Raw genomic sequence first — 25,775 nt, 5'->3', positions numbered from 1 at the left:
TTTATTTAAGAAGCACCCTATCATAAGGAACAATCAATTTTTAAAATTTAAAATTCTAATAAGTGAAGTTTCATTTTTATTGGACATTGAAGCCTTGTATATAATCTGTTCCTATAATAGATACAAATTGTTACAGTAAGCATTGGTTTCCTCATCTTCCCCTAAGCCAGTCATTTAGCAGTCTGGTGTTTCACAAGTGGAACTGGATTAAACCTGAGAGGGTAGGAGAGCCCTCACAAAGGAACTGTCTTTTGGCCAGAGGAGCCCTGTACCTATTGTGATATATTATCTCTTGAAGTCCTGGTGAAACTTGGAGATAATTATGTTCCACTGGACACAAAGTACTTTGTTATTGTGTTCTGTATTCCAGTTTCTTGCAATAGAAGACAGTTGTGAAGTTTCTCAGTCATGTGCAACTCTTTGCGATCCCATGGACTATAGCCTACCAGGCTCTTCCGTCCGTGGAATTTTCCAGGCAAGAGTACTGGAGTGGGTTGCCATTTCCTTCTCCAGGGGATCTTCCTGACCTGGGGATCGAACCCAGGCCTTCTGGATTGTGGGCAGATGCTTTACCCTCTGAGCCACCAGGGAAGCCCTATAGAAGACAGTGAATGCTTTTAAAATGCAAGCATAAAAACAAACAAAAAACAAACATACAATAAAATTTCAAGCTCAATAAATGAATGAAGCTCCCCCATCTTCTCTGCCAACAGAAAAAGAAAATAGAAAGTAGGACATAGGAAATCAGGGGCTCTATTCCTGTTGTAGAAGTCAGTGAGTGACAAGGGTGTTCAGATTCCCAGCCAGACTATTTCTGACTATCAGTTCCTCCGGAACTCTGCTTTCCTAGTTCAGGACTAGGGTCTTAAACATCTAGGATTCAAATACGACCATTCCTGATCTTAGCACAATATCTTGGTAGAGTAATCTGAACAAAGCGATGTACTATTTGTCTACAGACAGCATAATTAAAAGAACATAGGCATTGGAGTATGATGTCCCTGGGGTTGAATTTTTTGCCCTACTTCTTTTTGTGTGTGTGCTTACATAAGATATTTAACTTCTCTAAATCTGTTTCCTCATCTGCAAAATGAACATACATCTACTTCAGACTGTTGCTATGAAAATGAATAAGATTATGTATACAAAGCTCCTAATATAGTACTTGGCACATAGAAGTGCTCAATTAGTGGTAACTTATTATCAATAATAAATGTACATTGTCTTTCCAGAAATGTTTGCTGTAGAAAATTATTTTGTATTCATGAATTTAAATGTTTATTGTTGTGAATTGATACTTGGTATCAAGGCCATTCCAAAAGAGACAAACATTTTAACCAGTGCCACTGGAAATCTGGTAGAATGTGGAAGTTCTTTGGGAGTGACGAAAACCACCACCTTCTGCTTAGTGGCATAGTTACTCTCTAGGAGAAAGGTAGATCTCACAGGTAGATTTAGAAGAGAATAGTTTAGAAGATCAAGACCAGGGTCTTGATCATAGCATGCTTTCTATTAGTTGTACATTCTTATTCAGGATATGGGGAGAGACTAGTGATCTGAGAATTAGGGTGCTTGTTTTTTTTTTAAATTTTTATTGGAGTATAACTGATTTACAGTGTTGTGTTAGTTTTAGGTGTACAGCACAGTGAATCAGATTTTCCCTTATAGACCATTGCAGGGTATTGAGTAGAGTTCCCTGTGCTCTACAATAGGTCCTTATTAGGTATCTACTTTATATATAGTAGTATGTATATATCAATCTCAAGTCTCCCATTTATCCCTTTCCCTCTCCCCACGGTGCTTGTGATGAATGTATTTTTCTTTTTAATAAATTTTTATTTCCTCCTCTCCCCAGCCGCTCAGATAAAGAACTTGATGAGCCAACTAGGAACTAAGCAGGATTCAAGCAAGCTACAGGAAAATCTGTGAGTAGCTTCCTAACAAGTTTGGGATTTGTGAGGGCCTTCTGGGGACACACTTAATGCTCTTGCTGCTTGGCGGCTTAGGTTTCAGGCCTGTGAGGTCAGCACAAGAGGCAGTGGGACATGAGGTCATAGCTGGATCTAGAAGAGGAGCAACAAAATACGTTAATGGGTTGTGATCTCCCTTGCCTCTCAGAGTCCTTGGACTCTGCTTTTCTTCCTCCCTTGGACAGCTTAGCAGAACAATTTAGGGAAGTAGAGGGGGAATCCCTACGACTCTTAAACTGCATTCTCCCTACAGGAGCTTCCTTGTTGGCACAGGCCTCCTGATGATCTACATTGCTTGTCTAATCTGTTGGATTTCCAACTGTATATAATATTAAAGAAGTGTATTCGGAATGGCCCGAGGAGAGAATAGTGGAATAGATTCTTTTTATTATGTCCTTCTTGACTCTATTTCTGCTGTTAGAAGTTCTAGTTTCCATCTTTAACACTATTTTTGTTTCCTGTCCTAGACATTGGGAAGTGAGAGAATGACTTACTGCTAGTACTTTGAGCTTTCTTGATGGAGACATGAGGTAGCTGTTGGTATGTTAGTACTGTCCATGATGCTCAAGCTTTGGATTGACTCTTTTTGGGGGCTTTTGATTTTTATTTTGTTATTGTTATTTTTTTTGCTGTACCATATGGCTGGTTGGATCTTAGTTCACCAAGCAGGGATTGAACCAGTGCCCTCTTCGGTGGAAGAGGGGACCACTGAACCACCAGGAAATTCCCATTTTTGTTTTTTGGTTTTTTGATTCCCTCTTGGTTTTGACTCTCATGGTTTTTTAAATTTTTTTGGTTTTGCTTTTTTTTTTCCCTTCTATCTTGGAGACCCCTTTGCAGTGAAAAAATATTAGTAATCAGTAGTGTGGTTTCTCTGTCCTCCCTTAAAACCGTTGCAGAAATGGCCAGATAGTAGAAGAAACCATGACTGAAAGGAATCTTTTTTGTATTTCCAGTACCTTTCAATCCCACACATTTTTCCCTCTTTAATTTCCTTTCCCCTCTGCTCCTTACTTTTTTTTTTTTTTTTTAAACACAGTATAGGGCTTCTTTGTTTTGGAGAAAAGAGCCAGAAAGTCAAGCATAAAGCATAGGTAGGGAGCCAAGGGTAAAGCTGAAAAAGCACCAGCTTTAAGCACAAACGTGGGAGTTGATCTTTGGAGGTTGTTCCCTAGGGTAGAAGCTCTGCTTCTAATGCACATTTCATCCAACCCCCAGGGCGTGGATTCTGTCACTAGTCAGTGGCCTGTGACAGACAGTAACCATGCGGAACTCTTGGGCGAATGAGCGTGAGAATTTTCAGAGAGAGTTCAGCGTGTTAAAACTATTAGATTGAGGTGTGGGGGCAGCTGCTTTTGTATTTCTATCAGAACTGCTGAGAATGCTTTTCTTTTCTCCCCAAAGAATTAAAATACCTAATCAGCAGTTTTCATTGAGGTAGGTTCTTTCTACTCGGTAATGTGAAGACAACTTGAAGTGAGTTTGACTAGGTGGTACTTCTGGAATTCTGTTGTGAACCTGAGCATCTGGGAACATCCTTCAGGTGCCCTTTCATTCCCTGCATCATGAGACACTCTGAGAACAGACTGATGCTAACAGCTCTCAAGAAGTGAGAATATCCTAAAACACATCTTTTCTCTCTTAGGCAACAGTTACAACACTCTACAAATCAGCTTGCCAAGGAAACAAATGAATTACTGAAGGAACTGGGGTCCTTGCCCCTTCCTTTATCTACTTCAGAACAGGTTGGTATTTTCTGGGGTTTTTATTTATTTTGAATAAGAAAAATATTGGTTTTTTTGGAGAGGCAGTATGTGAAACAAACTTGGCCTTCAAACTGAACCTCAGTTTCCTTATCCATAAAATAGATAAGTGTCTACTGTGACAACAGAAAGAATGCAGCTACCAGATCTTGGAAGGTATTAGTAGCTGCTGCGATAATTAGCAATAATATATTAGTAAAATGGGTTTAACTGAAGAAGAATCTCGGTGTTTGCATCTTGTTGGGATTTGATTAGCAGCTTTATGCTTTCTGGCTTGATTCTAGTTTGCTTGTATCCAGTGTCTATAAATTTCAAGCAAATGTCTTTTTTTACTTTGCAGTCACTTTCATGTCACATTTTTGTAGGTTTCCAGTTAAGGAAATGCTCTGAGAAATAGATTTCTCTGCTCAAGTCGTTTTCTTCAGTGGCCATTTAAATCCTTGAGAGACACAGTTTCTACTGGAATTCATTGTTCCCTTGATACACCATGCCTTTCCTTCACTTGTTCTTGAAGTCAAATGTGTTCCCTCTGTTGTAGTTTGACTTTTTAACCTACCGTTCGTGGTCTGCCTCACATCCTGTCTCTTCCAGGACAAAAATCTTCTCTATCTTAGACTATTGTGATTTTATTTTGCTTTAGTTTCTATGCCGTTCATGGGAGCACTTAACTTACGTTGTTTTTTATTAGTGAATTCTTTAAATGATGATATTTTGTCTCTGATGGCTGTAAAGATGAAGCCTACCACTTCCCCTTCCTGGGTTGTCTGTGAATTGTAATTGTTGGAACATAATATAATTTTAGTGTATTGTGATCGCCATTTAAAAGAAATGAAAGAATAGAAATATCAGAGTGTGTAACCATGTAATTAAGGGAAGTACTGTTACATGAAACTTTTTTGTTTCACACATATGTGTATATACGATGCTAGATCAAGATGTCACATTTTTATTCTGGATCTCCATTAAAAAAGCTTGAAAATAGTCAGTTTAACTCATTCCTGACAAGGCGTTTAATGAAGTATGTGTTCAGTCTTTGGATTCTTGGCATCCCCTCACACAAAAGACCAGAACCCAAACTAGGTGCTTTGTCATCGCGCTGCAAAGTAGTAACTTTAGCATAGCCGCCCTTTGACTCTGCCTGTGTGCTGTTTGTGTTGGTTGTTTCTCATACTGGACCAGTTCCCCTTGCCATTCATTCTTTCAAATTGTTCCCAAATCAACCCCTTTCCTCTCCCAGCTGTACACATAGGGAATACACTCTTGTAGATAGTTTTAGCAGTAAAAAAAGGGAATCTAAGAGTCTGATGTCAACAGAATGTGCTGTAGTCCACAGGGTCTCAAAGAGTCAGACATGACTGAGCAACTGAACAACAGCAAAGTGTTAAATAGTAGCCTAAGCAACATAGAAAGTTCAATCTCCTTTAAAAAAAAAATCTAATGTATTCCAAAATCAAATAGAAATTATTTTTGGATTATGCATCTTCTTGTTTCCTTCCATTATCTTGGATCATTCAGTTCGGTTCAGTTGCTCAGTCGTGTCCAGCTCTTTGTGACCCCATGGACTGCAGCTTGCCAGGCCTCCCTGTCCATCATCAACATCCAGAGTTTACTGAAACTCATGTCCATTGAGTCAGTAATGCCATCCAACCATCTCATCCTCTGTGGTCCCCTTCTCCCGCCTTCAGTCTCTCCCAGCCTCAGGGTCTTTCCCAGTGAGTCAGCTGTTCGCATCAGGTGGCCAAAGTATGGGAGTTGCAGCTTCAGCATCAGTCCTTCCAATGAATATTCAGGACTGATTTCCTTTAGGATGGACTGGTTGGATCTCCTTGCAGTCCAAGGGACTCTAAAGAGTCTTCTCCAACACCATAGAGCAAAAGAATCAATTCTTCGGCGCTCAGCTTTCTTTATAGTCCAACTCTCACATCCATACATGACCACTGGAAAAACCATAGCCTTGACCAGATGGACCTTTGTTGGCAAAGTTTGGATCATTAAGAACATAAATCCACAGAGGTATTATTTCTGGTGAAATATGAATCCTGGATTCCCTTCCTCCTATTGTGCTGAATATTCTTTTCCTTTTCAGTTGTTTCTTTATCTAATTAATCTTAGCCCTGTCACTCATCTTTTTGCTACTGCACTATCAAAACATACATCGTACTTTCACATTTCTTTCATACTTATGCACTATTATCAGTGATTTTCTAATTGCCAAATCCAGTGGGGTTTTTCTGCGTTTTTATTCATCTCTCTTTGTTTTATTTGATCCTCCTGTTCATCCTGTCTTTACTGAAACTTCCTTTTTCTTCCCATGATTTCCATACTAAAGACGACAAAGTAGTTTTCATGTCTCCCGACTCTGGTGACCCCTTTCTGGCCTTTTGTCTCTCTTACCCCAGGTTGAGTCTCAGCTTCTCTGACTCTGTGTCTTCCTAGAAGTGGGTGTGCCCCAAGGCACAACCAGTGATCCTCTAATTTTGTTATTTTATGCTTTCTCCCCCAGGAGTCTTTTCTACTTTTATGAGCTTCCTGTGACTTTTATGACTGTGGTCCCCAAATCTTTTTCCGTCCCTTGCCCCTGCACCTCTGAGTACTTGGCCCATATCGCTAATTCCTGCTCTGACATCTCCTCTTTGATACGCTAATAAATCCCTTCTGTTTCACCCAAACCCCTCACTAAGCTGACTGACAGTACTTACTGTCATAAAAAAAAGTTTGTGCCTTTTGACCTAATATTTCCACTCATGCAAATGTTCCAAGTTCTAAGGGAAAAAAAACCAGCTATGCACTCTGGAGCCAGGTTTCCTGGATTTAAATTCTACCCCTGCCATTTACTATATGATCCTAGGCAAATTGCTTAACCTCTGTGTGCCTCATTTTCCAGATCTGTCAAATAGGTACTTTAATAGTATAGGTTGATATATGGATTAAATGAGTTATTATATAAAGTAGTTATAACAATATGATATGTGATAAGCACTGTATAAATATTAGCTGTTACAATAGGCCTTACTTTAGCTTTATTTATTTGTAATAGTTAAAAATAGAACAATCTAGAAGGAATGCTTACATAAAATTTACTAGATCAACTTAATGGAGTATTATGTAGCAAAGCCTTCCTCAGTGATCAATGCAAAGAAATAGAGGAAAACAACAGAATGGGAAAGACTAGAGATCTCTTCAAGAAAATTAGAGATACCAAGGGAACATTTCATGCAAAGATGGGTTCAATAAAGGACAGAAATGGTATGGACCTAACAGAAGCAGAAGATATTAAGAAAAGGTGGCAAGAATACACAGAAGAACTGTACAAAAAAGATCTTCACGACCCAGATAATCACGATGGTGTGATCACTCATCTAGAGCCAGACATCCTGGAATGTGAAGTCAAGTGGGCCTTAGAAAGCATCACTATGAACAAAACTAGTGGAGGTGATGGAATTCCAGTTGAGCTATTCCAAATCCTGGAAGATGATGCTGTGAAAGTGCTGCATTCAATATGCCAGCAAATTTGGAAAACTCAGCAGTGGCCACAGGACTGGAAAAGGTCAGTTTTCATTCCAATCCCAAAGAAAGGCAATGCCAAAGAATGCTCAAACTACCACACAATTGCACTCATCTCACATGCTAGTGAAGTAATGCTCAAAATTCTCCAAGCCAGGCTTCAGCAATATGTGAAGCGTGAACTTCCTGATGTTCAAGCTGGTTTTAGAAAAGGAAGAGGAAATAGAGATCAACATCCGCTGGATCATGGAAAAAGCAAGAGAGTTCCAGAAAAACATCTATTTCTGCTTTATTGACTATGCCAAAGCCTTTGACTGTGTGGATCACAATAAACTGTGGAAAACTCTGAAAGAGATGGGAATACCAGACCACCTGACCTGCTTCTTGAGAAATCTGTATGCAGGTCAGGAAGCAATAGTTAGAACTGGACATGGAACAACAGACTGGTTCCAAATAGGAAAAGGAGTACGTCAAGGCTGTATATTATCATCCTGCTTATTTAACTTCTATGCAGAGTACATCATGAGAAACGCTGGACTGGAAGAAACACAAGCTGGAATCAAGATTGCCAGGGTGTATATTATCACCCTGCTTATTTAACTTCTATGCAGACTACATCATGAGAAATGCTGGACTGGAAGAAACACAAGCTGGAATCAAGATTGCCAGGAGAGATATCAATAACCTCAGCTATGCAGATGACACCACCCTTATGGCAGAAAGTAAAGAGGAACTCAAAAGCCTCTTGATGAAAGTGCAAGTGGAGAGTGAGAAAGTTGGCTTAAAGCTCAACATTCAGAAAACTAAGATCATGGCATCCGGTCCCATCACTTCCTGGGAAATAGATGGGGAAACAGTGGAAACAGTGTCAGACTTTATTTTTTTGGGCTCCAAAATCACTGCAGATGGTGATTGCAGCCATGAAATTAAAAGATGCTTACTCCTTGGAAGGAAAGTTATGACCAACCTAGATAGCATATTCAAAAGCAGAGACATTACTTTGCCAACAAAGGTTCGTCTAGTCAAGGCTATGGTTTTTCCTGTGGTCATGTATGGATGTGAGAGTTGGACTGTGAAGAAGCCTGAGCACCGAAGAATTGATGCTTTTGAACTGTGGTGTTGGAGAAGACTCTTGAGAGTCCCTTGGACTGCGAGGAGATGCAACTAGTCCATTCTGAAGGAGATTAGCCCTGGGATTTCTTTGGAGGGAATGATGCTGAAGCTGAAACTCCAGTACTTTGGGCACCTCATGTGAAGAGTTGACTCATTGGAGAAGACTCTGATGCTGGGAGGGATTGGGGGCAGGAGGAGAAGGGGACGACAGAGGATGAGATGGCTGGATGGCATCACTCACTCGATGGACGTGAGTCTGAGTGATCTCCGGGAGTTGGTGATGGAGAGGGAGGCCTGGCATGCTGCGATTCATGGGGTCTCAAAGAGTCGGACACGACTGAGTGACTGAACTGAACTGATGTAGCAAAGACCAAATTGTGAAGAGTATGTTAACATGAAAAATGTTTATGATATACTTAAAAGATAATATTTTTGGATAGTGAGAGGGAATGACGTTTTTTCCGCTCTCTTATTTAATGTTTATGTAAAAATTAAAATCTCAGGAATGGGATAAAAAGTCCCTCATCTAAATTTGCTTTCAGTGTTACCATCTCTCTCCCAGGTGTGAAATGTGAGTCATCCTTTGACTTTATTCTCCTTTCCCCACAGCCAGTCGCATGTTTTTTAGACTCATTTCTTTGTGTTCTCATTATTGATACCATGTCTTCCTAACCCTAAACCTTGATTATTGTGGTCATCTTTTTGACTTATTTCATTTTCCCATTCCATTGTGTTCACCATCGTGGACTCATCTTTCTAAGTTATCATTTTGTACACATCATGTTCCACTCATAGAAATCTTCATTGCTCTTTGTTATTTAGAGGTTGAATCCCAAACTCATTAGCTTGGCATTTAAACCCTGCAGCAGCTGGGCTTCCTTGGTGGTCCAGTGTTTAAGAGTCTGCCTGCCAATGCAGAGGACACGGGTTCAGTCCCTCATCTGGGAAGATCCTGCATGCCACAGAGCAGCTAAGTCTGTGAGCCACAAATACCGAGCCTGTGTTCTGCAATGAGAGAAGTCACTGCATTGAGAAGCCTTCGCACTGCAACAAAGAGTAACCCCCGCTCTAGAGAAGGCCTGTGTGAAGCAGCAAAGACTTGGACAGCCAAAAATAAATTTAAAAAATAAAATAAAACCTGCTGTGGGGACTTCCCTGGTGGTCCAGTGGCCAAGACTCCGCCCTCCCAATGCAGGGGGCCCAAGTTCGATCCTTAGGAAACTAGATCCTGCATGCCACACCTAATAGTTCACATGCCACGACTAAAAACTCCACAGGCCACAACTAAAGAACCCGCATGCCTGAGTGCATGCGTGGTAAGTCGCTCCATCATATCTGACTCTTTGTGACCCTATGCACTGTAGACTGCCAGGCTTCTCTGTTCATGGGATTCTCCAGGCAAGAATATGGAGTGGATTGTTGTGCCCTACTCCAGGGGATCTTCCAGACTAGGAGTGGAACCCCATCTCTTAGTCTCCTGGGTTGGCACGCGAGTTCTTTATCACTAGCACCACCTGGGAAGCCCTGCATGCCACAATGAAAATCAAAAATCCTGCGTGTGCCACTAAGACCCAGTATGGCCAAGTAAGCAAATCTTTAAAAGATAAAAATAAAACCTGCAGTGGCCAGCCCCTTCCCTATTTTTTCAGTTTTATCTTTTAGCTATTCTCATGAAAAAAACCTTTGGTTCCAGTCAAACTACCTTTTTATAAATCCTCTGCAAATTTCTGCCACCATACCTTTGCTCGCACAGTTACCTTGCATGGCTTTGCCTTTCGCCTTCTCTCTACCATTCATGCCTTACTCTTCCCTTAGTGTCCACCACCTCTTGAGGCCTTGACCACTTGGATTCTTACTGATTATACTTGCCTCTGTATAACCTGTAGTACCAATTGACTACAGCAGGTGCTCTCAGGATGTGCTTTTTGAGACATAGTATCAGTCAGCTAAGTAAACATAGCCTGTAACTCTGCAGAATAAGTTTTAGGTTCTCAAAGATTTTGAACCTCACTATAGTGTGAAGGCAAATGATTCTATGGTGTTCAGGTAAGCTGTGAACTAACTATAGATGAATACAGTTTTTAACATGTTGGCAAGGAAACAGTCTCTATTTGAGTCCAGTCTAAATCCATAGGTGTTTATTCTGCTTTTAGATTCTCCTGGGAACCAAAATTCTGAACTGTGGTTCCCTCTGAGATTCCCTTACAAGGTAAAAGACACCTAGTTCACAGGTTTGTCAGAATGAAAGAAGGAAAACTCTGACTTGGCCTTTAGTATTAACTAGAGATTTGAGTTAGAAAAGAGCAAGTTCATTCATTTAAGGAAGAGCCTATTTCATAGTTCTTTTCCTAGTTGGGAATTTTTAGGGGGTGTACTTTTGCTTTTAAAGGGAATTAAAAGCAAATGATTCTGGGTTAATATGAAATTTTAAGTTCTTGTTTAATTTCCCAGCGCCAGCAGAAACTTCAGAAGGAACGTCTCATGAATGACTTCTCTGCAGCCTTAAACAGTTTCCAGGCTGTGCAGAGAAGGGTGTCTGAAAAGGAGAAGGAGAGCATTGCCCGAGCAAGAGCTGGATCTCGTCTTTCTGTGAGTTTATTTCCAAAAGAAGACCTCTGTAAATTTCAGGATGTTCTTTCCTAAGTTTAAAAAAAAAATTTTGACCATTTGTCTTTACTTTCTATCCCTCCAAATAATAAACATGGACATTAGCTGCTATGAAAATGTCAGATTGGTATAACCTTTGTTAAAAAAGTGTACATACGGTCAAAGACTGGAAAGGAGTATGCACAAAGATTTACAAAAATGACAGGTAGAATTATGTGTAATTTTCTTTTTCCTTTCTCATTGTCATATTGATCTTATGTTAAAAGCTTTTTAAAAAGAAAGGATAAATCCGTTTCCTAGAATGTAGCAGGCTAGGTTATTTGGACTAGCCTTCTCTTTGAAAAGAATTAACAGATACTAGATTTTAACAACCCAACGTCTCAAAAATATTGAAGAGCCATGAAAATATTAAGATCAAAGCCTAAGAGAAGGTGTGAACCCATAGAGATAAGCAGAGCACTGAAAAAAACTACTTTTCCACTGAGTACATTTACTGAGGGCAAACGTGAATTCAGTTTTGATGTCCTTATGGCATGAAGTCAAAGTAATGGGTCCATGCAAGGTGGATATTGTAAAAGAAGGTGCTGCTCAAATTAAACTGGGCCCTAAAAGAAATGAAAAGTAAGCCTTCCTTTCCCCTAGCAGACTGCTAAAAAGATTGCGTTAGCACTGAGGACAGCGAGAGGGAGGGGAAATCCAGACAGTAAATTGTACCACAGAGTAACCTTCAGGCAGATTTGCTGTCCAAATTCATACCACCTGAATGGTCCAAAGGCCTGAAGCTTCCAGTAGTCGTGGTCTGGTCGAGTACCTTCGTGCCAGACAAAATCATCTCTGTTCAGACACCTTTATTCTAGCCCCCAAAGAATACCGGCAAATAATTTCTGCAGTGTAGTGCACAGCCCAGGGTACACAAAGGATGAAATGTAACAGGGACTTTCCTTCCACCAGTGGTAGTGAGTTGAAACAACCACTGGAAAACATTTGACTGTAACTTCAGAACTCCTTATGACCCAGCCGTTCTACCCCAGAGAACTCTGTATGTTTGTACCAGGATATAAGTACAGGAGTGTTCATAGCAACATTATTTGTAGTAGTCAAAAATCAGAAACACTCCAATGTCAATTAACAATAGAAGAGATAAATATGTGGTGGTACTATAATATATTACAACAGGGAAAATGAACCGTAGTTATATTTACATCAGGGATGGATCTGGCGTGATCTAATGTGATCCAATCAAAGCATGAAAGAATACAAACAGTATAATTCCATTCATGTAAAATTCAAAATCAGATACAATATTAAATATTGATATGTATCAGTATTTTAAAAATACAAGAAAATGGTGGCCAAAAAGCCAGGATAATGGTGACTATGGAGGAGAGGGAGGTGGTGGTTATTGGAGAAGGGCACAGAGGTAGGCTTTAGGACACTAGCAGTGTTTCGTTTCTTGATCTGGGGAGAGAGGGAAAACTAATAATAATTTTAAAAACCCCACTGTATTCCTCTGGGTGGGTATAATTTTGAAATTTTCTTTATTTTGCTTTTTGATTACTGTTATCATAAAAAAAGGGAAGGTTTTTTTTAAAAATCGATTGCTCTTTTAACTTTTTTTCTTGGTTGTTAAATTACAAAAATAATGTATCATTAGACTGATTTTTGAAGTCACTTTGTCACTTTAGAACCTGATATGCTTTAAAGGTCTATTTTTTTAAAAAAATCTTTACAAGTTCTGAAAATTTGTTTGCTTGCATGTTTTCAATTCTTCCTCTTAATCCACCTATCTCCAAATTTTAAAATAAGTTATCACTGTTATTAATTTTTATTCCTTTCTCTTACCATGTTCTCTCCATCCTACTTAGTATAGTTTTGATTCTGAACCCAAAGTGGAGTGCAGATTGGCTTTTGACTACTTCACACCTATTTCTCAGTCAAGACAGATTGCCAGAGCCCTGTGTCATCTTATAGATCCTATCAGAGCCAAAGGATGTTGCTTCTTCATACTGTAGCTAAAGGAGGCCATTGTGTGTATGTGAGTGTGTGTGTCTGTGTCTGTGACATGTTTGTGAATAACAGCAGCAATGATGCCATCTACTTTCTAGGCGGAGGAGAGGCAGAGAGAGGAACAGCTCGTCTCCTTTGACAGGTAAAGGAATTATTCTAAGGTAGATAGTTGAGATGGGATTTTATACTTTATACTTACTTTCAATTTTAAAAATGAGTGAGAAAAAAGGAGGAAAAATAAAGGGACCCCGGGGTCAGTTCAGTTCAGTCGCTCAGTCGTGTCTGACTCTTTTGCGACCCGATGGACTGCAGCACACCTGGCTTCCCTGTCCATTACCAACTCCCGGAGCTTGCTCAGACTCATGTCCATCGAGTTGATGATGCCATCCAACCATCTCATCCTCTGTCGTCCCCTTCTCCTCCTGCCTTCAATCTTTCCCAGCATCAGGGTCTTTTCCAGTGAGTCAGTTCTTCGAATCAGATGGCCAAAGTATTGGAGCTTCAGCTTCAGCATCAGTCCTTCCAATGAATATTCAGGACTGATTTCCTTTAAGATTGACTGGTTTGATCTCCTTGCAGTTCAAGGGACTCTCAAGAGCCCTGGGGTAGGTAATTTATAATCCATCAAATTAAAAAAGTCAAAACAGTGGGCTTTTCCATGATCTTTGAATTATGAAAGGGATAATTTCAAAGTGAATAAAAAATTTTCAAGAAATCTCTGATGTCTGTGTGTTGAGGAGAGGGTTTGGCTCAAGAGGAATAATTAGAGACCCCCAAAACCTACAATTTAGGAGGGCTGAGATTTTACCTGTAATTCAGATATAAGTTCTTCAAAGTTCCTGGGTTTCTGTTTACTCATCGCTAAAATGGAGGCCACCCTGGAAAAAGCAAATGATTTTTTATCTACAAGACATCTCCTTTCTCCTCCAAACTGAATTAATTAATTCCATAGAAATGTATTGATGGTATTAGTTCAGAACATAAAGTATTTTGTCACAGGTATGCATCTGTCTTGCTGTCACTATACTGTGAGCACCTCAGAGGCCTGGAGTGCTCTCTCACTCAGTTTTGTATCTCCAGCACATGGAGAAAATTCTCTAAGTATTGTGGAGATGGCATGTGATTTATGTGTACTACTGGAAAGGTGCTTAATACTGAATTTTCAAAGTGCATGTCTCGTAAGTCATATGCCTTTCTTCTAAATATGGTACCAGAAAAGAAGAGTTGTAACATTTCATTAGCTTTTTCACTTTGGTTTTCTGTTATGAGACATTTAACAGCCTCAAAGAAATCCTTGAAAACCAGGAGATATGATTCTGTCAGACTAATTGGTGAGGCACTGACAGGTCACTTAACCTGCTCTTCTCTACCCATTTAGTACCTGAGATGGCAACACATTTTGCACTTTGAGAGTGCCCTGGGAGAGAATGGGCCAGAGATTTCAAATCTCTGCCCGCTTCTTGTCTAGCAAGATTATAGAGTATATCCCTGAATGGAAACAGCAAGGAGTCCCATCCCTTGTAATTCTGCCTCCTCTTAGTTTTGCCCATGAAAGTTGAGACTTGGTTTTCTTGGTGTTACCAGTTCTTTCCCTCTGGATGTGAAGAATGTAACCCCCAGGGACTTGTATTGTTACCAGAGGACTTGGAGGCCTGGTACTGTCTTTGGACAGGCTCTGCTGACTCTAGAGATGATATGTCTTAGGTCCACCTTTGCGGGGAGGAATCAGCCCATGTGCTTGTCTCCCTGCAGCCATGAGGAGTGGAACCAGATGCAGAGACAGGAGGATGAGGTGGCCATCACCGAACAGGACCTGGAGCTTATTAAGGAGAGGGAGACGGCAATTCGGCAGCTGGAGGTGAGGGCCAGGTCATGTTTTTTGTTTGACTCAGTGTATCTGCAATCTGGTTTTTCTCTCAGTGATTATGAGAAAGGATGAAATGAGTTGTACAGTTTGCATATTATGTCTCAGTGTAATCATGGTGAATTTGAACTACTCTTATGATCGTGTCAGGATTCCCTGGTACCTCAGCTGGTAAAGAATCCACCTGCAATGTAGGAGACCCTGGTTTGATTCCTGGGTCGGGAAGATCCACTGGAGAAGGGATAGGCTACCCATTCCAGTACTCTTGGGCTTCGCTGGTAGCTCAGCTGGTAAAGAATCCGTCTGCAATGCGGGAGACCTAGGTTCAATCCCTGGGTTGGGAAGATCCCCTTGGAGAAGAAGGGAACGGCTACCCATTCTAGTATTCTGCCCTGGAGAATTCAGGCCACAAAGAGGATTCAGGGTCATAAAGAGTCGGACATGACTGAGCAACTTTCACACTTCACTAGGATGGTATTGGTCATGGTGCCTGAGGATACCTGGACCCCCTCCTCAGTCACCATATTTTATATGGTCTCCATGGGAATACCCATAGAGAACAGAGCAAGGCCAACAAATATTTTATTAAGACATCGTCCCCAAACCTCAATGCCAATCTCTAGGTTCGGTGGGCCTCTACAAAGAGCCCTTTGCTTAGTCTGAATAACCCAGAATAAAGACAGGCCAACAAATTTCCTCCATTTTTGTGCATCCGAAAGTCCAATCCCAAATTGTGGGTATCCCATCAGTGCGTCAGAGAAACGGAACAATTTTTGAGGTGAGGGTTGAGAGAGAGGTCTCAAGGCCTTTCTTAGCTGAGTTTCCAACTTTAATTTTTTGCATGATGACCAGTAAAATATCCTTAAACATGAGTACTTTTCTCCATGGAGATGGAAGACTGCCATCTTGGGGGCAGTGTGGGGAGGAGGATTGTAGAGAGGAGAAACTTTGATCTCCTCCTTGACCTTCGTCTGTGGCAGTGGTTCTGAACCTGACTGCACTTTTAGAATCACTTGGAGATTTTTTTTTTAAATGCCCCAGCTCTTCTCATCCACCCACCAATTACTAGTTTGAACTGCGTGTGATTTTCTAATTTTTTTGTAGGTTAAAAATAGACAAACATCCACAGGAAGCCCTGGGTGAGGCCATTTTTTATCTTACAAACTTCCCAGGTGATTACAAAGTGCAGTCAAGGTTGAGACACACTGCCCTAGAGCCCTCTGTTTTTTTATTCTTGATACTTCTTTTTTTTTTTTTAGTTTATTTTTTTAATTGAAGAAAGTGAAAGTAAAGTCACTCAGTCGTGTCCGACTCTTTGCGACCCCGTGGACTATAGCCCACCAGGCTCCTCCGTCCATGGGATTCTCCAGGCATGAATACTGGAGTGGGTTGCCATTTCCTACTCCAGGGGATCTTCCCAACCTAGGGATCGAACACATATCTCCTTTGTCTCATGCATTACGGGTGGATTCTTTACCGGCTGAGCCATCAGGGAAAGCCTGAAGTTTGACTTCAAAGATGTCATGTATTTTCTTTTTCATCTATTGCTACTAATCATCTAATTGATTCTTTAACATGAGAAATCCCGTCCAGCCGAGAGTAGAATGAGATGCGTGGAGCTGAGGAGAGGAGTGTCATGGGCACTTCACATTCAACAGAATCAAGGTCTAATTCCTTAGCCGTTGCACTTTCGTATCCAGTCATTTCCTGCATCTAACATGCAAACCCTGCTCTAACAGTGCAGCAACACACTCTGGTGTGTTTCTCTTCTGCTCCCACTCTATCCTTCCCACACTCTGGTCACCAAATATGTGTTTTTTTCCCCACATCAGGCAATTCTGCCACATTATCACGATGTGCTACAGTGCAACTTAGTTCTAATACTGTCTTCCTGGAGTTAGCCTCAGATCCCACAGATTGAAAGTTCAGTCCCACAAGACTGACCCCCTTTCCGAGACTTCAGGTGCCAGTCGCAAATCCAGGTTGTCACCTGTGCTTCTGACCAGCAGGTTGGAAATTGGAAGTTCTCACGACCCCTTCCTTGGGTTTGATTATTAGCTGGAGCAGCTCACAGAACTCAAGAAAACAGTTTACTCATTAGGTTACTGGTTTATTATAAAAGGATACAGCTCAGGAAGAGCCAGACGGAAGAGATACATAGGGCAAAGTATGTGGCCAGGGGTACATGGCTTCCATGGGGCTTCCCCAGTGGCTCAGTGGCGAAGAATCCGCCTGCAGTGCAGGAGATTCAGGAGACTCGGGTTCGATCCCTGGGTCAGGAAGATCCCCTGGAGGAGGACATGGCAACCCACTCCAGTATTCTTGCCTGGAGAATCCCATGGACAGAGGAGCCTGGTGGGCTATAGTCCATGGCGTCACAAAGAATCAGACACGACTGAAGTGACTGAGCACACACGTGTGCATGGCTTCCATGCCCTCTCCAGGCCCACTACACTCCCCATATCTCCATGTGTTCACTAACCAAGACACTCTCTGAACTTCTGGTTACATGAGCATGATTGACTAAATAATTGGCCTTTGGTGATTGATCTAACCTTGAGCCCTCCTCCCCTCCCCAGAGGTTGGAATTGGGGCTGAAAGTTCCAACCAACTAAACACCAGGTTGGTTCCCAGGCAAATAGCCCCCATCCTTAGGGGTTTTCCAAAAGCCAAGCTATTAACATAAACTCAGGAGTGGTTGAAAGGGTTTGTTTTGAATAAAAAAGGACATCTTTATCTCTTTTATCAGTTAGAAAAAAATTTTAGGAGCTCAGTGCTGGGATTGGGACAAAGATCAAATATATATTTCTTATAATATCACACCCATGTTATAGCCAAACTGGGCTGTTTGTTCTTTAACCAAGTTACCTTTCTATGTATATGGCTTCTTAAGTCCTGCCTCTTCTGCTGTAGTCTTCCTTCTCTGCTTGAGGTAAATGCTATACCATTTATTAGTCATTTACCATATAATACCCTTTCTTCTTATCTTATTATATACTGATCCCTCCACCCACCTCCACCCGCAGATAACTATTATTAAGCCCTTTTATACTGACAGCAACTAGCCAACTGTCCTAACTATAGTAGACTCTTAACAAGTAACTGAGGTGCTGGCTAGAACTGTTCTTGCCAAGTTGTGATCAGGAAGTCATTGCTTTGAAGGTATCTTTTTTTTAATTGTAGCATCTGAGAGGCAGCGAATTGCTTATTGAAAGAGTGTGGGCTTTAGGAATATCATCCTGGCTGCAGTGCTTAGTTTCCTCACTGATGAGTTGTATGACTAGACAAGTTACATAACCTCTCTGAGCCTCATTATCCTCAAAGAAGACACGAACTTCATAGAGTTACTGAATGATTAATTCAAACATCGTGAACTTTTAAAAAGATTATTTATTTATTTACTTGTGACTGTGCTGGGTCTTTATTGCTACCCGAGGGCTTTCTCTAGGTGCAGAGAGCTGGGGCTGTTCTTTGTTGTGGTGCGCAGGCTTCTCATTGTGGTGGCTTCTCTTGTTGCAGAGCACAGGCTCTAGAGTGCAGGCCAAGGATCAGACGTGTGTCCCCTGCCTTGGCAGATGGAGTCTTTGTCACTGGACCACCAGGGAAGCCCATCACGAACTTTTAATTCTCAGTTTTGCCACATGCTAGCTGTGAGACCTTAGGACAAGTCATTAAACCTCTTTGAGCCTTCACTTTCCTCTTCTATAGAATGGAGATAATACATGTCTTATTGGTTGTCATGAGGACCAGTTACGCACACACGCTAAGTCACTTCAGTTGTGTCCGACTCTGTGCGACTCCATGGATAGCAGCCCACCAGGCTCCTCTGTCCACAGGATTCTCCAGGCAAGAATCCTGGAGTGGGTTGCCATTTCCTTCTCCAAAAGACCAGTTAAGTAATAGTTACTAATAGCTAACACTTACGAAGTGGTTATTGCATAGTTCTAAGAATTTTTTATTTAGTACTTCTGAAAATCCTATGAGATGGGTACTGTAATTGTCCACATTTTAGTAGGGAGGTCCAAAGAAGTTCTTAATTTAAGGTTGAACAAGACTGTGGAGGGTTAACAGTCCTCTGTAACTGATAGGCTCCAAGAGACTGTACTTCTAATTACCTACCTGGCATAGTACTCTGCATACAGAAGTCACTTAGTAAGTGTTAATAATTAACTTTATTTTCATTTTCTGTTTATAGAGAAAGCATGATTTATAAGCTTTAAAAACACACGTGTTATGTTAATAGCCAGAACTTTAGGTAAGTAGAGGAAATGAATCTTCCAACATGTTACTTAATGTTGGTTAATTTTTTTGTGTGTGTGTTCCTTAGGCTGATATTTTGGATGTCAATCAGATATTTAAAGATTTGGCCATGATGATCCACGACCAAGGTGATCTCATTGGTATGTATTATTGATACCTTTAACATAAAGGTGAGTGGATAGTTTTTGTATGCAAAGAAGTCAGTAAGCTGTGTCTTAGAAATCTAGGAATACCATTCAAAAAATCACTAAATTCATTTTCTTAGAAATTTTCTTACATTGTCAAATGTGGAAGTTAAAATGAAGCTTCCATGAATAGTCCATTCACTTGCCATAGCCTCATGGTAAGTCTTTGGCTGTTTAGGGAAATAGCTGTCAGCTTCTCAGTTTTTATCTGCAGAAACTTGCACAACTATGGGATTCGAAACCCTTTTTTAAAAAAACTTTTTATTTGGAAATAATTTCAAGTTCACAGAAAGTTGCAAAAATGAAAATAATAAGGAACTCCTTTATAAGCTTTACTTAGATTTACGTCTTATTAACATTCTACCCCATTTGCTTTTTATTTGCACTCTATATATTTACCTGATTTTTTTCTGAACTGTTTGTGGATGATTTGCATACTTCATAACCCTCTACCTCTAAATAATTCTTCAGTGTTTATTTCCAAAGAAGAGGGCTGTTCTCTTATGGGGCTGGTAACTTTTGATCTCATGGCTGGATAGTTGGAGTGATGGTGGTGAACAGGACCCTTAGCATCAGAATTCTCTTCAGTTTGCAGTCTTGAAACATCCGACTGTGCTAAAACATCCACTGCCCTTCTTTTTTGCAGACAGCATAGAAGCCAACGTGGAAAGCTCAGAGGTGCATGTAGAAAGAGCCACTGACCAGCTACAGCGAGCTGCTTACTATCAGGTAAAAGCAGGTACAAAAGAAAATCCCTCTGTGCTGTAGTCTCTAGGGGCCGTCAGAGTCACCGACACTGAGCAGCTGCAGCCGTTTGTTCAGTCTTAAGCTGGAGGCAGGTAGTCATAATTGCCATCCCAGCTCCATTTTTAGTATTTTCCTTTGCAGAGATCTACAAAAAAGGCATCAAACTTTGAATAAACTGACATAGAAGCCTCTTAGCTACAAAGGTATCCCCATAAGCTAGCATGATACCTAGTTTGGGGTAAGGCTAATTTTCTAACCTACACAGCTGAAATTTGTTTCAGTTAGGATAGTAATAGTTACAAAGTAGGACTTTGCAGATAATGTATGTTGACTGTTGCCACAGAAAATGGACAGAGACTCAACTTGGACTGCTGTTTATGTATGACTTAATTGGGGCTTATCATATGGGGGTTATTTTGCTGTGAACACCTAGGGGTTAATTGTTCTACTTTCTGTAAAGTGGTATTTTTCTACATATTATTTGAAACTCTGGTTTTACAAACTTTATCCGGGTCTTCACCTCAGTTTACACATGTTGTGAATGAGGTCCTTCTCATTTCTCCTCAATCTGGTGTTGCATGGCTTTTTAGAAACAAATAGCATTTAGTCATTTACCATGTTCCTAAGACAATTTTATTTCCCCGGGACTGTTCTTAAAGAAATTGTATTTAACAATAGTTTCCTTTTAAAAAGTGAGTGATGACTTTAATATCCAACAGTAAAGAACAGTCAAGTAAATTATATACATCCACTTCATGTTATTTTATGTGGGAAGTAAAAGAGATGTTTATGAAGAGTTTATAATATCACAAATTTTATTCTAAAATATTGAGTGAGAAAACCATCAGACATGATACAGTATGGTCCCAATTATTTCAGATAAATGTGCCTGGATAAAAGATCAGAAGGATATACAATTAAAATGTCAGCTGTTTTATCTGTGGGTAATTATTTTCTCTTCTCCTTGTCTGTTTTTTACAGTGAACATAAAATTTTATAATAGGTATAAAACCTTTATTCAAATACACATGTACAAATAACTTATTTTATGGCAAATAACATCTTGCAACATAGATATAAACAGTGCCTTTGCAAATTGTATTTGGGAGCATTGAATGAGGACTTGCACTGCTGTCTAGCACTGGTACCTTGAGATTTTTGAGAAGGTGTCTGCATAATCATACACAGAGTTTAATTTTGCATTACCAGGAGGCCGATTGATGAAGCACTCTTGGAGTCTTATAAACATTTTTTACTTGTTTCATGAGTGTCTTCTTTACATATTTCTCTCCTCAGAAAAAATCTCGCAAGAAGATCTGTATCCTGGTGCTTGTCCTGTCAGTGATTATTGTAATCTTTGGATTTATTTTGTGGCTAGTTAATAAATGAAGTGATTGCCTCCAGCCTTCTCCCGCTGAGCTGTTTCAAGGGCAAGTGCTTGTTGGAGTCTTGCCAGAACAAACTGATCATAAGAAAAGAGAATACACCAGAATGTCTTGTAATAATTTAGTTAGAAACTAACTACTAACTAGTCCTTGGAATTAGTGACCTATGGAGACAGTATTTATCAATTTGTGTATACATTTTATTGATTTCTCAAATTAAGAATTAATTTATGTGGATTTTCTTTTCTCTTGTATTCTGATTGCTCATCATCCCAAGTGTTTACTTAAAATTCCATTCTAGATATTCTTGTTTTGGTAGGATAACACTACAGTCTTGTAATATTGTCTTTTTATGTATATACAAGATTTACCTTTTTACTAGCAACTGAGATAGAATTACTTTCGGTCACCCAGCACATTGGAGTTTGTCAGAAACTGTATAATAAGCCAGCAATTTTTATTATTTAACATTTTAATTTGAATTTCTAAGAAGCCTGTTCCCTATATGCTTTGAAAAATTTTGGCGATGTATTTAACTAGAGAGTAAAAAATTGCACATGTGATCCAGATTAAATGAGAAGTAATGATTTGAGCTGGCCAGCTATTGGGGATATGTGTTAATCTGGGTTTAAAGTTTATTACTTGTTAGTATCATTGACTGCAGTTCATCCATATATACGCTAAACCATCTTGTCCCCTTTTGAAGAGGTTAATTTAATTAACATTATGATGCTCTGTGGCGTTCCTCTCCCACCTGTCTGTATAGAATGGGAGAAGTAGACAAAGCATGCTTTTGGAAAGCAAATAGGAATTGTTTGGAATGATTTAATCTTTTGTTGTTGTTGCTCAGTTGTGGTTGTACATTCCTGGTAAATGATGACTGTTGCCATCAAAAGGCTGCCCCCTACCCTAATAAGGTTTGCTGGGCATTTGGTGGCAGGGAAATTTTAAAAGCTAGACTGAAGTTGGTTTAAAATTTAGTCCTGTGAACTGGCAAGAAAGCAAAGAAAAGGTTCTTTTTTTGTAAATAATATTGGTTTGGAATAGTGATGTTAGAATTACCCTAATTTATGAACAAGAGGTTAATCTCTCCATGCATAGTTTTAGACCAAAAAAAATGTTTCAATAAAAGATTGCTGTCTTGTAATATAAATGTTGTCCACTCCCCTTTTTCACAGGTCCAGGGAAGTTACAGGGGAAGTAATTTTTTTAGGTTCTCAATAAATGTGAATTGGGCCAACAATTTCAGTTCATCCTTTAGTGAATTAGAGGATTTGGCTGGGTATATTTATATTTACTTCTTCCATTCCTTTTAATGTTACTTAATCTTCTTTTCCTAAAATAATGTGAACAGCAGGGAAACAAGGGCTAAATACTTAAGTTTCTTTGCACTCTTGCATCATTTCACCCTTATAATACAAATAAACATTTTAAAAGCTTCTATTATAAGTTTCTATGCGTTAACATCCTAATGCAGTAGATATCGGATGATGTGCTGTCCAGAGAAAAACTGAGACCTGCAAGAAAACTGGAGATCAGGTGAGGATTGGTTTGGGGGTGGAAGAGGCCCTTTCCTTGAAGAACAGAATAGAGCTGTTGGGGTGTCACAGAGGCCTAGGCAGCAGCTTCGGAGCTAATTCATTGGTTCTACAATCACTGCCCCTTCAGCTCTAAATTATACTTGGACCTGAATACATCATTTATAACACTCTGGGCAAGAAAAAAAAAGGCTTGATTGTAAAAAACAAAACACTTTTCAGTTTGGGTTAAATGAAGCCACCATAGTTCTGTTCTATAATACTATGTAATCCCATGGTGGTGTGGTAATAGTAATCATGGGTCTCAAATATGACCTTGGCCTAGAATTGCAATGGCCTGGAACTTGCCACCAAGAGGTTCTGCTAAATGGGCCTAACAAACCTGTCCACAGAATCATCCTTATCTGTGCTTCATCCACCTTGAGGGCACCATGGTTTAGGGCAGTGATGTTCTTAACTATGTCTTCACATTAGAAACAAAAAAATACTGATATTTCAGTACCCCTGCCACAAGATTCTAATTTAGTTAGTGGGGGTTATAGCTTGGATATAGGGGCTTTTAAAGCTCCAGATAATTCTCAGATATAACCATGGTTGAAAACCATTGGTTTGGAGGTCAAAAACTAGACTGGGGTACAGAAGGCCTGGAGAATCTTAATTCTCTCGTTTACTCACTATAGATATTTGAACAAGTTACTTAACCCATAGGCCCCAAGTGTCCTCAGTTGCTCTTTTATAGCTTTAAATTCTCTGATTATAAGGATCACAAGGGTTTAGTCTGAACATACAAATTCTGTTTGTGTCTGTATTCCTTTCCTTTTCTCTTTCTCCCTTTCTCCTTTCTTTATGGAAAGTTTTCTCTTCAAGTGAATTAAAACTGTAGTGCTGTAGTATAGGGTAGAGTAGAAGTGTCATGCGGGCCACTTCCTCTGTGAATATTCGAGAACAAGAACTTGTTAGCTGCTAGATCTGTGCTCCCTGAACAGGTTTTGTTTTGTTAAGGAGTGGAGATACACTCCCTTGTACCACTAGCAAAAATATCAAAATGAAATTATGCTTCAGTCAGTGCAAATTAAAACACCTTGAGCCTTCTCCCTTCAGTTTTTTTTTTTTTTTCCCCCTTCTTCTGTTCAGAGGCAGTTCTCAGTCATGGAAATGAAACTTACTTTTGGTCACTAAATGCAGACCAGAACCCAACTCAGTGTTAGATAGAACTCAATTTCTAGGAGTAGGAATCACCTGCTTCCTCCCTGCTTTTCTAAGCATGTTTAGGGTATCCCAAGGTTTCAAAGAATTTTTCAGTATTGCTTTCCAGCACTATGAATTACAACTACTTCAGAATCTCCATCTTGCCAGGGAATAGCTTGAAAGATTTTGATTCTAACCCTTGATCTGCTTTTAGGTCAACTGAGGAGTTCATTTGAATCCTTATCCAAAATGAAATTTGATTGACAAAATAGTACTTAATTTTTAAAAGAGATAAAGTTGGATAGGACTCGGATAATGTGGGACTCTGATTGAGGACCAAATTTTTACAGTCCATGGAGAAATGAGAAAAATAATGTTAGTAGGCTTTTTAAAGTGCCATCTTTGAGCTAATGGCATCACTTTTTAAAAAGATTATGAAAATGAAAAGGTGGTGATGTTAGGTCACAGTCTTCATTTAAAAATCTCCTTAGTTGGCAAAATAAAAGTTGATGCTGCTGTAGTATTTTCTTTTTCTCCTAGTCCATGACGTCTCTAATGTCTGAATCACTCATCTAGACTAGCCCCATCGCTTTACAGCTGAAGAAGCTGAGGCCAAGGATGGTGGTCTGCTGTAGGAATTTAAAGGCTCGTGGAAGTGCTCTCCTTGGTCATTTGTGGGGTGATATTGAAGCCCTTACTACAGACAATTCACTATGCTAAACATTTTACATTTATCATCTTATAGCCACAAAACCATTGAAGAGATGTATTTTTCTTGTCCTATTTTTATGGATTAGGAAACTGAGGTGTAGTAAGTGGCCTGGCCAAGGGCACACAGTTTAGGAGCAGTGGCGCCAGGATCTGATCTCAAGCACACAGACTTCAAAACCAGACCTTTAGACCTATACACTGTCTCTGTTCATCATTAATACAAACTGTCCTTCCACCACCTCTTTCACAAAGCTTTAACAATCCGGAGTAATGGCAATTTCTATTCACTTTTCATGAACATCTTTTCTTTTCTTAGCACCTTGTAAATTTTTTGTTCACCATCCGGTTAAATGAAGTTTCCTGATGTACCATCTCTATACAAACAATTTTTTTTTCAGTGTCTCCATCTGATCATTCATATCAAAGATGTTCTAAGGAAGTTTTTTTTTTTATTTCAGTATATTCCTTATGTCTTTAGATTCTATTCTAAGGAAGTCTCAAAGTCTAAGAAACTAATCTTTTTTGAGATACCAAAACCCATTGGCAGCTAGTCTATCAGTCTTTACATTTCAAAAGGTTCACCTCCTAGACTGCTGTCCTCTAGTTTGCATCTGTACTGACATCATTGGTACCCAAAGAGCATTTTGCTTTATAAGGCCTAGGTAAGTGTGCCATTACATCACATCAGCGGTCAGTGTGAATATTAGCTGTGCTGAAGACAGGGGAAATGGCCAAGGAATAAAGAATTATAAGGGTAAGAATATAGTTTTAGTTTTCTTGGGTGTATATTCAGCATTATAAGGGATTAAATAATGGACCACCCATGGAAGCTGAGAAATTGAAAGAAAGCTGACATGTTATTAAGGTCACTGACAGCTAGAAATGCCTTCAGTACCACCTCATGCCTGAAAAGGGCATAGGACCTCAAAGGCC

The 25,775-nt window shown here is 39.8% G+C and overlaps 1 protein-coding gene across 1 annotated transcript in view; it reads left to right on the top strand.

The window, feature by feature from the left end:
* STX12 (syntaxin 12) overlaps positions 1–22,846 on the top strand; it is a 35,897-nt gene extending 13,051 nt beyond the window's left edge. Inside the window, exons 2-9 of the mRNA XM_019980226.2 lie at positions 1,856–1,925; positions 3,616–3,715; positions 10,802–10,939; positions 13,063–13,106; positions 14,717–14,822; positions 19,156–19,228; positions 19,920–20,002; positions 21,317–22,846. Of these exons, the coding sequence (XP_019835785.1) occupies positions 1,856–1,925; positions 3,616–3,715; positions 10,802–10,939; positions 13,063–13,106; positions 14,717–14,822; positions 19,156–19,228; positions 19,920–20,002; positions 21,317–21,409 (707 nt within the window). The 3' untranslated portion in view covers positions 21,410–22,846. The remainder of the gene's footprint in view (positions 1–1,855; positions 1,926–3,615; positions 3,716–10,801; positions 10,940–13,062; positions 13,107–14,716; positions 14,823–19,155; positions 19,229–19,919; positions 20,003–21,316) is intronic.
* Positions 22,847–25,775: the final 2,929 nt, after the last annotated feature.

The sequence above is a fragment of the Bos indicus genome, chromosome 2 (assembly GCF_029378745.1).
Source record: "Bos indicus isolate NIAB-ARS_2022 breed Sahiwal x Tharparkar chromosome 2, NIAB-ARS_B.indTharparkar_mat_pri_1.0, whole genome shotgun sequence".
Taxonomy (NCBI): domain Eukaryota; kingdom Metazoa; phylum Chordata; class Mammalia; order Artiodactyla; family Bovidae; genus Bos; species Bos indicus.
The sequence above is the reverse complement of the archived record's forward strand: the minus strand, read 5'-3'. Positions and strand labels throughout refer to the sequence as shown.